This window comes from Podarcis raffonei, chromosome 14 (genome assembly GCF_027172205.1).
Source record: "Podarcis raffonei isolate rPodRaf1 chromosome 14, rPodRaf1.pri, whole genome shotgun sequence".
NCBI classification, from domain to species: Eukaryota; Metazoa; Chordata; class Lepidosauria; order Squamata; family Lacertidae; genus Podarcis; species Podarcis raffonei.
In genome coordinates, this window is record NC_070615.1 from 5,563,691 (window position 1) to 5,576,964 (window position 13,274).

General features: G+C 41.6%; 1 protein-coding gene across 4 annotated transcripts in view; it reads right to left on the minus strand.

Annotated features, from left to right (window-relative positions):
- Nucleotides 1–13,274, minus strand: part of RNF111 (ring finger protein 111) — a 49,881-nt gene that overhangs the window by 23,713 nt on the left and 12,894 nt on the right. For all 4 annotated transcript variants that reach the window (XM_053364268.1, XM_053364265.1, XM_053364266.1 and 1 more), the window contains exons 2-3: nt 10,468–11,373; nt 5,210–5,336 (exon numbers count right to left, since the gene is read on the minus strand). In XM_053364268.1, coding sequence (XP_053220243.1) covers nt 5,210–5,336; nt 10,468–11,373 — 1,033 coding nt within the window. The remainder of the gene's footprint in view (nt 1–5,209; nt 5,337–10,467; nt 11,374–13,274) is intronic.

The following is a 13,274-nucleotide window of genomic DNA, read 5'->3' on the forward strand; positions in this document are numbered from 1 at the left end:
TCTCAACTTAATTTTCAGGTCATTAAAATACTAAGAGATCCAAATGGTAGATCTATTGTTATAGAAGGAACCCTCAGTGGGACATGTTAGGTAACTCTGGATTCAGTTTATGTGCTGAAAACTGGCCAAATGCCATTTTTAGAAAAGCCTGTGTCATGCCTCAATGAATTTTTCTTCTTATGATTTAATATTTGGAGGAAGATTTAAATTGGAGTGCAAGTAGCCTTTCACATAAAGACCTAACTGATTCTGCATGGGAAAAGAAATGTAAACAACAACAGTGGAGTTTAAAAAGGGCAAGGAACAACTGAAATTGTTGAGAACATTGTAAGAGTGGGGTCTATGGGATATATGGAGTGAGTGGAATCCAGTGGATACAACTCACAAGTTGTATCCCCTGTTCATAGCTCACAATCTTTAGACTTTATACTAACCTCTGCCCAGTGTCAGAATCTCAGATATATGAGCTAGGTGCCAAATGGCTCCTTAAACCAAGGTTACAGTTGCCAAAACAGAATGTCTAGTTGCCATTTTAGGGCAACATGGCTCTAAAGTCTTAATTTTTCAAATGAAGGACTGACTGTGATCGATTGTTAAACATCTGGCTAGTTCAGATGACAAGCCTGAACTAGGTTAAGATTGAGGACAGTCCACATATATATAGACTTATTCCTGCCTCTTTTTCTTAATGGTGACATGGGCCACTGATATCATAAGAATATTCTTCACAATTGAGAGCAGGGCAGTAAAGACAAGCTACAACAATTAACTATAATGTTGTTCATCGCTCCTTCTCAGGCTGATTGTGCAGATAAAATACAAATGATTGAATTATACAGTCCTGATCCAATGATCCCCAGACATGCACCTCCAGATGGTAGAGATGTCAGGCACCATCCTGGGGCCCAGGCAACTTCACTTGGTCACAAGTAGCCAATAGCTTAGTGCAAAATGCACCTGGCACCTGGCTAATTTCAAACTCAGCCTCCTTTTTAAAGGAAGTGCAGACAGCTCATATTGGTGAAATTAACATAACAGAATACACTCCAGTGAGCGCACACGTCCTATTAATTCTGTCAGAAAATGTGACCTGTATTTGGTCTTTTAGTCCTGTCCTTGTAACCACAATCAAATGGTAAAAGAAAAACTTAAGGCATCATTGGAACAAAAACTAAGAAAAATAATAGAAGGACTAAGTTCAGGATTGCTGTGGGAAACAATAAAGGCAGTGTTTAGAGGAGTATGTTTCAAGAAAAATCAGGACTGAATAAAATCTACAGGACACAAAAGATGCAATTAGAAGAGGAAGTCTCTTCCCTAGAACAAAAGCATAGGACAAGAACTTCAAAACAAGTTTACTAACTATTACAAATTAAGCAAAAATAACTAGAAGCAATAGAAATAGATAAAACAATGGTACAATTACTGTATTTAAAACAAAAATATTATTACTATTTTTGCTGCCAAGTTGCAAAAAGAGAAACAAAGCAATAACTACAGGTATAAAAATAAAGGCAGGAGAAAGAGTTTATAGTACAAAATTAATATGTGCAGAATTTAAAAAGTTTTTCTTCTTTCTGTACACCTCCACCTCTCTCTAGAAGAAATTAAGAAATTTTTAGACACTATTGCAGGAGTAGGCAACCTAAGGCCTGTGGGCCAGATCCGGCCCACAGACGGTCCAGGAATCAGCATGTTTTTACATGAGTAGAATGTGTCCTTTTATTTAAAATGCATCTCTGGGCTATTTGTGGGGCACAGGAATTCGTTCTTTTTTATTTTTTAGAAAATATAGTCCGGCCCCCCACATGAGCTGAGGGACGGGGGTCTGGCCAACGGTTGAAAAAGGTTGCTGACCCCTGCACTATAGCAATACCTATAACTAAAGGAGGAGGACAGTAAATGTATGGAAAAGGAGGAGATAAAGGAAGTAATTAACAATGATATTGTAATGATATTCTAGCTGATAACAGACTTCCTGCAACCTGGAGACATTCAAAAATAGTAGTTATTCCCAAGCCTCACAGGGACCATCCAATTTTGAGTCAGACAGATCAATCTCTTTATTCAATGTTGACCAATCTCTGGTCAACAGTTTAAAAACCTTTATTGACAATTATAAATACCCAGACTCCTAAGAAGAGGGGAGAGGAGAGGAGGCTGAGGGAACCCCCCACAAGGGAGGGTGTTTGAAAAAGAGTGGGGGGCTGCCAGCTCTGCAGGCAAGGGGTGATGTAACTGGGCTCCTGAGCCCCACAGGGGTGCCGCAGAAAGAATGTATTTGGTCAAGGGAGTGATGGACTCAAAAAGGTTGAAAACCTGTGCTGTATGTAATTACCGTATTTTTTGCACCATAACACTCACTTTTTTCCTCCTAGAAAGTAAGGGGAAATGTCTGTGCGTGTTATGGAGGGAATGCCTACGGGTGGCATACCTACGGATTTTCCTCCTCTAAAAACTACGTGCGTGTTATGGTCGGGTGCGTGTTATAGAGCGAAAAATACGGTAAATGCATACATTTGAAGAGAAGGGTTCTCTTGTTCTAAATTTAGAATCAGCATCCAACTGTTGCAGAGGCAGAAGGACAGGGACTAGAGAATATCTGTACCATCAGATAGTGAAAAGGAAAGAGCACAGCTGGGTGTTAGAACATTTAAAGGTAAAGGTAAAGGTACCCCTGCCCGTACGGGCCAGTCTTGACAGACTCTAGGGTTGTGCGCTCATCTCACTCTATAGGCCGGGAGCTAGCACTGTCCGCAGACACTTCCGGGTCACGTGGCCAGCGTGACAAGCTGCATCTGGCGAGCCAGCGCAGCACACGGAACACCGTTTACCTTCCCGCTGGTAAGCGGTCCCTATTTATCTACTTGCACCCGGGGGTGCTTTCGAACTGCTAGGTTGGCAGGCGCTGGGACCGAACGACGGGAGCGCACCCCGCCGCAGGGATTCGAACCGCCAACCTGACGATCAGCAAGTCCTAGGTGCTGAGGTTTTACCCACAGCACCACCCGCGTCCCTATGTTAGAACATTTAACACATGACAAAAATGGCAACTATCTGGTCCATACCAGAGGCTGCCTATAGCTAACTTGGAAGTTCCAACTACAAGAGGGTGAGAGAAATCAATACCAATGAAGTTTAAGCAGTGTTAGAAACTGGGATAGAAAAGCTAGGGCCAAATGGCTTCTGGAATCTGGGTTATAGGCACAAAATCAGAATGGCTAGTTGCCATTTTCCCCCCAATGCAGCAGCACATTCCATTTATTTTTGCAAAATAGGTCTATGACATCAAAATTCTTGGAAGAACAGGTCCAACAGCATAATCCTAGCCATTTCTACACAGACATAGATCCTACTGAATGAATTCAAAAGGGTTTACACCAAGGCAAATGGGAATAAGATTCTACATGTGAAGAATTCTTCTGAATTCCTGGCAAACTGAGATCAACATTTGCAATCACCTAGAAAACTTTCCTTATCCATCAATTTTCATTAGACAAATCTCTATTTCACAATATGGAATTCTGTACAGAATTTTCCCATGAGAAAAATGCATGCATTTAGAATGCATTTTACATTAAGTCTTTAAGAAAATATTACATGGGGGGGAAATATAATAATTATTTCTTTTTTTAAAAAAACAGATATTCTACTAACACTATAGGTTTTCTGTTTTAAAAACCAAATTTCGGCAAAAAACTAATTCAGGCGTGTTAAATAACATGAAATAAATGACAGTTTAGAAGAAATTTTTAATACAACTATGTGAACGTCATAGCTTTCTGGCAAGAACAACACAAGGGCGGGGGAATCCCATAATGAAGGCTCTGCTAATTCCAACTGCAAACAGTCTATCCACCAATTTCCAACCAACAAAGACAGCCTGCCAGGGGAAGTTCACCTGGAACCTTCACCTTTAGGTGCCAGGCAAAAAATGGTTCCTCTTTAACCAGGCCTTAGGCTGATTGACATCCAGTGCCCCTTAAAATGTATTGGGTTGTTTCTAGTTTTAATTTGTTTGAGTATTAGCACACTTGAGCATTGCTGTCTATGGCTTCTTTAAAGTGCTGATTACAGAAAACAAAAGTGTGGTTTTTAAAAAGGCGGGTGCATATGTATCTGAAGCTCATCATCAGTAATAATATTTCCCCCATTGAAAACATAAGCTCTCTTTCTCATTACGTCATATATAATACACAGCTCTTAATACAAAAAGAAACATAAAAGGGAGCTTATGTAGTAACTTGGTTATATTTTGAAGTTCGAATTAAGTGCATTGTAAAAAATATTCTCCTCCTAATCATTTCAACAAAAAATATAGCACCCAAAGTAGAAAGCCACAGTTATACATCTCTGAATTATTTCAAAAGCAAAATACCAAGCCTATGGAAGTACACATATACTTTGGGCAGGAATTTTTTTAAAGGTGAACATACTGTGTGTGCTATTACTTAATCTAAAACAGAAGGACTCAATGTTCATACCAAATTATATAAAGAAACTAACGTGTAGTAATTTTGTCTCTTGATCACACTCCACATTTATCAACATGATTTGCCCTGAAAAGAAATAACTAACTCCCAGACATTCATTAGACCTCATACTGTTTTGAAGAGACTTCAAACATTAAACTCTAACCTGCCTGGCCAAGAGGGGGCTCCTGCTACTATGTGGGAAGGGCAGGGAGCCATCTAAGTTATGTTTATCCTGGATGGCTCCCACATCCCTTTGCATTTGAAAAAAGCTTTATAACCAAGACTTTTGAGTACTCTGACTTGTTGCCACTGTCCTGTGTCCTCCACTGATAGCAGCACCAGCTTACCTGTGTGGGGAGAAGGTGACAGTCCTAAGTCACCTTCCAGTCCCTCCCAGCAGCAACAAAGTCAGATCACTAATGTGTTGATTAGAATGCTCTTTTCAAATGCAAAGGGTTGTGAGATCCCTAGTTGTGTTTCTGTTGTGCTATTGGCTGGGAGGCATTTTTCCTCCTGTGCTCTCAGTGGTCAGTTGCACCATTTGAATGGTTCAGCAGCCGAATACTAGAACTATGCATCAGGACGTGATCTCATTCAGGGAATTCTTAGTTGCAAAATGCACTCCGCACCCGCTTATTATGAACCCTGACTTTAAGGAACAGCTGTTCAATAAAGTCCAACCCTTATTCACAAAGTTATTATCATATTCCAAAAGAAAAGAACATTGGCCTTACCGGTAACTTTCTCCAACTGTTACAATCTCTACTTCACTGTCTGTTGAGGTAACATTGATTTCTTCATTGGCAGTGACTTGGGGGGTGGAGGATGCTTCGATCACCACCACATCTTCATCAATACTCCCTGAAAGGCAGAACGCAAAGGAAACAGAAGACTGAAATAAGTTGCATTAGATTTGAATTCCACAAGGTATTAACTATATATGGTGCAAAATGGAGGCAATCAGTAAGTGTTGCAGAAGATGTAACTTACAAAAAGTAATAATACACCTCTTCTGCGCCAGTTACATTTAGTTTTAATAAGACTGCAGCCACTTTCAGTGGTGCCTGGAAGCAGCTTTGACCCAAAATAGACCAGGAGCTATTTGATGGGTCAGGAGCAGATTAGAGCTACCAAATTGTTGTTCTCAGATCAGAGTAACTCAGCATTGTTTAATTTATATCCCACTTTTCTGTGAAGTTCAAGGAAAGAGACATGGGAGATTGGAGCACAACCTCTCATCCAGGCACCAACTGACTCAGTGTCAGCAAAATGCTTGCCTCATGTGCCTTCATACACAGGGAATCTGCAGCCCTTCAGATGATGCTGGACTTTCTCACTGGATCCAGACATAAGAAGATAAGATGATCCCTGCTTGACCAAGCCAAAGGCACATCTACTACAGCTTCCTGTACTCACAGTAGCCAACCAGATGAGCCAAATGAGCAAGAGCAGGAGCACAACAGCATCTTGTTGACCTGCAATTTCCAGCAAGTGGTATTTAGAGGCATTATGCCTCTGACAGTGAAGGCAAAGCTGGTAGGATGATGAGTGGTCATTAACATCATGGTCAATGGTCAGGAGTTGGAAGTCTAGAAATATCTGAATGGCTGCACATTCCCTGCCATACAGTTTCAATGGAAAGCAGATAATTGAGAATGAATTTGTAACTTCGAAAACTGTATTTTATTTTCAAAGCTGTGACTAAGCATGCCCTGAAAAACATTTCTAATTCCTAAGCATGCCCCAACACAGGAGGCTTTTACAGACTTTCCTGGATTGTGTCGTATTTCAGTTTAAACTCAAGAGTCACTGAACACGTAAAATAAAGCTTTGTCTTACAAGTGAAGTCAGGTCCTACAACTGTCTAATTTCTGCATGTACAAAGAGAGAAGCCATACAGTGCAAATGAATGGTCAGCAATACACACAACACATAGTTAAGCTATGGAATTTGCTATCTCAAGATGTAGCAACATAGATAGCTTTAAAGGGGATCAGACAATTTCAGTGGCTGCTAGTCATGAGGACTGTGTATTACCTCCAGAATCAGACACACCATACCAATATCTGTCACAAAGAAACATTGGGCTTCCCATTAGGCCATTTGGTTGTGTCCCAGAGGAAACAATATGCCAGCCTATGCCTCTGAACTGATCAAGCAGAGAACTCTTCTTACGCTGAGGCATCCAAAAGATGAAACGCTATAGTAAGGTGCCTTTTACTACCCTCACATAGACTGAGTGCAAGTGCGTTGCAGTCATGACAAAAAAGTACCATTTCTAAATGCCTGCCCTCTAGAACAACAATTATGGAACCAACCGGAGGGGCAGCAGGAACTCTGGATTTAATCTTAAGCAATGTAGAGGTGTTAGATACAAATGTTATTGAACTGACTGGAAACTGTGGCTCTAGTGCTATCCAATTCAATATATATGTAAATGGAACAATTTCCAAACAAAAACAAAACAATCACATTTGACTTCAAAAGAGGTAACTGCTTTTCAGCTTCCTTTTCAGCAAACTCAAGAGGATCAAACTCTCCAAAAAAGATTGGGAGTTGTTTAGAATCACAACATGAGAAGCTCAGCTGGAACATACACCAGATAAAGAAAGGTGTACACACACACACACACACACACACACACACACGTGTGTGTGTGTGTGTGTGTGTGTGTGTGTGTAAATATAAGATATAGAGGAAAAACAGAGGTGGAATTGAGAAAGAAACAGTTTATTAAGTATAGAAACGGACCTGCGTTGAGGGGGAAGGAAGTCAAATACAAATGAATAAGAACTGAAATAGGGATGTATGTGCATTATTTGTTGTGTGTGTGTAGTTATATCTTTTTGTAAGTTTGTCTTGTGAGTGACATCTGTGTTGGTGTTGGTATAATAACCTAAGAAAAGCATTTTAAAAATTAAAAAAGAAAGAAAAGAAAAACAGATAAAGAAAGGCACCACCAAAGCCTAGAGGATGCTAGTGTCCTTAACAAGCAAAGAAACTATTAGAGACACGAGGGCTTCCTTTAGAAAATGGAAGTCTTGTCCAAACGAGGCGAAAAAAAAGGAACACAAACTTTGGAAAAATAAATGCAAGCAGACAATATAGGATGCTGAAAAAGAATTTGAGGATCACACTGCTAAAAACATTAAGACCAGCAACAACAAAAAATATTTAAATAGTTGCAGGGAACCAGGGAGGAAGGTGGACACTTTCAACGCCAATGGAGTCAAAAGTCTGAGCTAGCAGTCTCTCTTTGTGCTCTTAAGCCAAGACTGGCTGAAAAGCCTATACTGTACAGAAATTATTCCCATGAAAGAGTTTGGTCATTTGTGGTCCCTTGTGGATGGGTTACCACTGTGAGTTTTGAAAGACGGAACACCAGCCATGAGTGGGAGAGTTAATGTCTGCATCCCAATTGCTGATTCATACAGTTTTCATGCCTCTGTTTCATAGTAACAACTTCTTGCATCTTAAAGACTAACAGATCTACTGTTAAAACGAAGTTTTAATGGACTAGAGTCCATTTCATCAGGTGCATCAAGAGTTATCTTCAGTGGACAGCTATATACAGGAGCAGAGATGTATATACACGTACCCAATGCTTTTTTAATTAGAAAAAAAATGTGCTGGTACTCACCATGAGTTGTTACAGTAAGTGCCACACTTTTAACCTTGGGGTGGGGAGGCACTGGTACTGTATACCCTTGGGTACCCCCAGGGAAAAAAGCACTGCATGTACCTGTCAAATGAAAGTAAACCTTTGTGCATCTGATGAAGTGGACTCTATTCCACAAAAATTTAGGTACAATACAAAGAGATCTAAGGTACTATGAATTCTTTGGTGTGTGCATTGAATTCATATCCTATTATTCAGATTTTATAGAAAACCTCCATGGGATCTTCCTGCTGATATGAAAAAGCATATTTACAATGACTGTCCACCCAAAGATGAGAAATATCAAAAACACATGGGCTCACTGGATACATGCATCAACTTTTGTTCTAGTCACGTGGAGCCGTTTCACATCTTTGTCGGCAAGAGGCAAAGAGAGACACCTAAACGAAGGCAGCAGGAGTGTGCAGGTAGAACACAACAACTCATGGAGCAACTTGTTATGGAAGGGGCAGAACCTCCACCCCATCAACCCAGGAGTCTTTTGCAGGCAGTGTTCACACACTTTCAAAACCACAGGTGAACTGGTACTGTTACAGGTGCCACACAATATTCGTTCTGAACTTGTAAGAATTTTACTTTTTCTTATAAACTACTTAGAAGTTATGTTACAATCAAGTGGTATATAAATTTTGTTAAATAAAAATAATAAATAAATAGCAGCAAGAAACATGCTTTAAAAATAAAATGATGGTTTTGATTAATAATCCTCCTATTCATAAAGATGTGAGTGGTGCACCAGTTTCGAGACAGAGTCACTGAAAAGTTGAAATAAGGGGACTTCAGAACACTGATGAAGTAGGGAACAAATATTGCTGAAATGGCCAATGTATATGCTAGTATGGGCCAGCCTACTTCAACAAAGTTAGGTAAAAGGCAAAGGTAAAGGACCCCTGGATGGTTAAGTCCAGTTGAATTCGACTATGGGGTACGGCACTCATCTCTGCTTTCAGGCCGAGGGGGCCAGTGTTTCTCCAGACAGCTTCTCTGGGTTATGTGGCCAACATAACTAAACCACTTCTGGTGTATAGAACACCATGACGAGTGCCAGATCGCACAGAAAGACCATCTACTTTCCCGCTGCAGCGGTACCTATTTATTTACTCGCACTGGTATGCTTTAGAACTGCTAGGTTGGCAGGAGCTGGGACAGGAGCTCACCCTGTTGTGTGGATTCGAACCGCTGACTTTACAATTGGCAAGCCCAAGAGGCTCAGTGGTCTAGACCACAGTGCCACATGCGTCCCTAAACAAAGCTAATGGAAAATTGGTGTATTACATCCATACATCATGGGCTCATTTTACTCTCATTCATGGAATGTTTCTACAGACTATAGTACAGCAAAGGCTAGTAGAAAGTGGGCAGTCACAAGAGTAACCTACGCTGAATTTTTAGAAACAATACTGCATGGGCTTAGCAAGTTGTGTGAACCAGGCCATTGTGGTTCTGATTATACTGGAGATCAGGGATGGACACAGGAGATTATGTTCTTTTGGCTACTTGCAACCCTGTGACATTCTGTCTATACTGACTATGTGACACTTCTAGGGTTATCAGAAGTTTGAAACAAGACTGTTAGAAGTGTGTCTCTTTGCCTGTGCTTCTGCATGGCCAGATATAATCCAGGATCTCTCATACCTAATTCATGGTACATGCAAGAGATGTTCTACAAGAGGTACATAACTGTTTGAAGACCCTATAGATTAAGGGAAATGAACTGGACCCAGGCCAACGCTCACCCTTCTGAGATGGGTTTTTGTGTGTGTGTGTGTGTGTGGTGGGAGGTTGACTGCTGTAGTAATGGGACTTGTTGGCAGGCCACTTTGGGCAACTAAAAATTTGGCACACCAACTCGCACTCCCTTCTCATAGAAGCCTTTGGCTGAAATCAGGCAAAGTCTCTTCCCTCCCAAGACTGAGTCACTTTGCCCAGCCGTGGAAAAAGAACTCAAGAATCTGGGCTGCAGCCTCTTCTCCAATCATCTGCAAAATCCCAGCACCCCAATAAATGGATGGCTGGATCCCACATAGAAACATATGAACCACCTTCTACTGAATCAGAGTTCTGGTCCATCTGGCCAACATTGCCTCCCTGACCAGCAGTGGCTCTCCAAAGTCTCTTGCCCCACAGCCCTGAGAGCCTTTAGCTGAAATCCCTGCAGCCTGAACTGAGAATCCTCCACTCACAAAGTGCATGTGCACTATGTCTTAGCTATGGGCCCTCCAGCTAAGCGACCAGAGCTGCAGATAAACTATTTAAAAAACTCTATGAAGAGGAGCAGGATAACACAGTTATTTGACAGCAAGGTGGTTTTACCTGAAGGAACAGCAGTACTGTTTGGGTGGTTATCGCCAGTCGACACAAAGATATCTTCCTCTCCTTCAGTGGATGAGCTGGAAGAGGAATCACTACTGATGTCATTCTCACTAGAACTGCTGGAGCTGGGCAGCAGAGCATACTTCCGCCGAGCCAATACCTCCCTTTTCTTCCGCTGCATTAAAATCCGCTCTTTTTGGTTTTGCGTCCGCTGGGAGGAGCTGGTTTTCACAAACCGCTTCCTATAAGGGAGCCTCCTCAGAGTACTGCTGCTATGGAAACAGGGCCTTTTCATCAAGAGCCCTGGAACAGACTCTGTCTCTGTCCGGGGCCACTTTTGGGGCCGAGTACCATGAGTTCTGCTTGAAGCATTCAACACCGGCCGAGCATGCCTCACGGGGGCCGCCTCCTTGTCCTCCTCCTCAGACGTTACTGTGTCAGAGTCTCCAAAATGCAAACTAGATGAAGGGGAAGAGACACAGTCACTAAAAGATGAGTCATTGTCTTCGCTTTGCGTATCAAGGCGCTGCCTTAACCCTAAAATCCGGGGGTTCTCTTTTCCGCCACAGTTCTGAGCATAGGAAGGACCAGCCTGCTGGTTTTTACGCTTCTTGCGCATGCCTATGGTTTCTTGCTCTGGGCGATTTCCGTTGAGGTCCTTCTGCTTCTGAGAGTCACCACAAAGGTGAGAGAATTCATCCCCGACTTTGTTGGCAATCATCTCAACCTCTTCAGGGAAACTTTTGGCTGCCTCAATGGGCTGAGGAGGGTTCAAAAGGATCCCTTTCAGGCTCTCCTGGCTCTCTGGTGCACCAGAAGAAACGTCACTCTTCATATCCGCTTCGAGGGTATAGACTGTATTACATTTAGGAGTCCATTGAGACATGGGAAAACGGCAGGGAGGGCCTGACAGAAATAAAAACAGAAATATTAGAATAATGAACAATGCAAACACCAGCTGTCAGAAGAACTTCCCAATAACTAAATAATTCATTTCTTCCCCCTTCATAAGTTGCAGGAAAGTCTGTGGAAATCCAGTGTTTGGCATCTGCCATCACAGGAAGTCATGCTGTGTTTTAAAACTCTATACTTCACAAGCTTTTGAAACTAACCGGGCGCCAGCAGCGCCCCCTAGCAACCAAGTGGAGATTTCTGGTCGCAGGAAATGCAACTTGAAATCTCCACCACTCACAAAAGCTGAAAAGCTGTTAGCAGTTATTGAGCTTCTGGCATTCCCTTGTTACTCCTCATCAGGCCTTTTGCATAAGTAAACAAGTAAGCTCCTCTTTCACCATCCCAGAAACAATGCCATTTGGAAGGCTGTAGCAGCTACTTTTTCAGCCCCACCTCCCCTCCAGAGTAGCCTGTTTTTAAGCCTTTGCCTGTTTTTAATACAGGTTTCAGCTTTGCTTTAGGTTTCTGATGAATAGGAGAGGGATGGATTGGTACTACTGGAGAGATACTGCTCAAAAGTAACAAATTAGGTTGCAATCACATTTGCCAGCTGTTTTTGGACTACAACTCCCATCATCCCTCGCTAGCAAGACCAGTGGTCAAGGATGATGGGAATTGTAGTCCAAAAACAGCTGGAGGCCCAAGGTTGGGGAACACTGGGTTAAACCACAGAGCCTAGAACTTGCCAATCAGAAGGTCGGCGGTTCGAATTCCAGCGATGGGGTGAGCTCCCATTTCTCAGTCCCTGCTCCTGCCAACCTAGCAGTTTGAAAGCACGTCAAAGTGCAAGTAGATAAATAGGTACCACTCCAGCGGGTAGGTAAATGGCATTTTTGTGCACTGCTCTGGTTTGCCAGAAGCGGCCTAGTCATGCTGGCCACATGACCCAGAAGCTGTACGCCGGCTCCCTCGGCCAATAAAATGAGATGAGCGCCGCAACCCCAGAGTCGGCCACGACTAGACCTAATGGTCAGGGGTCCCTTTACCTTTACGCCCTTTTGAATTCAGTAGGAACTATTTCTGTGTAGAAATGGTTAGGATTGGGTCTCTCTTTCAAGAATTTTGATATAATTATTCACTGTTTGTTAGTGGCTTGGCAAAGGGGGCTTTATGGTGGGGAATAGATACGTAAATCTCATTGATTTCAATGGGAGCATTTCAGCCTGATTCAGTACATGTTTTCAGTACATATTTTCTCTGACATAATTTCCAGTTTATTAAATAGAATTTACTCTCAAGAAATCCTGTGATAAGGATTACAGCCCTAAGCATGTCCTTGACTCTTGCTCATTGAAAACAGCACAACCAAAAAGTACTTAACTTTAGCTGGATGGTGCCCAGGAACTAGAATGTTCTCTTTTCCTATATAGTATCATAGTTCATTTAGCATTTATCGGTAATTGCTGTGTTATTGTAAATGAGATCACCACATTCTGTGAGAATGAGCGTTAGTACACCTGTTCTGTTGGAAAAACTGAAATATCTTGCAGCTAGTTGTTTTCTTTCTCAACAAAATGGTGTGGAAGATGTAGTTTTGGTTTTTAAATACAGTAATTAATTTCCAGGTCCGTAATTTTCTATGCCATTGTAATCTTTGGTTTCTTGATGCATAATTCTGGGCATGAATGAAGCCCAAAAAAGATGCTTGCATTTCTCTTTATTTTAAAATAATTTTTTTAAAGTACATTAAAAAAATTATCTGTAAAAAAAAATTATACCAACATTCTACACAATGTGTCTCAATAGATATATCATTGGTTTACCTATACAGTTTCATTTTGTGACATTTCCTGAAGGCTCCAAGATGTAATAATTATAAGAGGACAATTGGGTGTGGTGGCTTTTTTAAAATC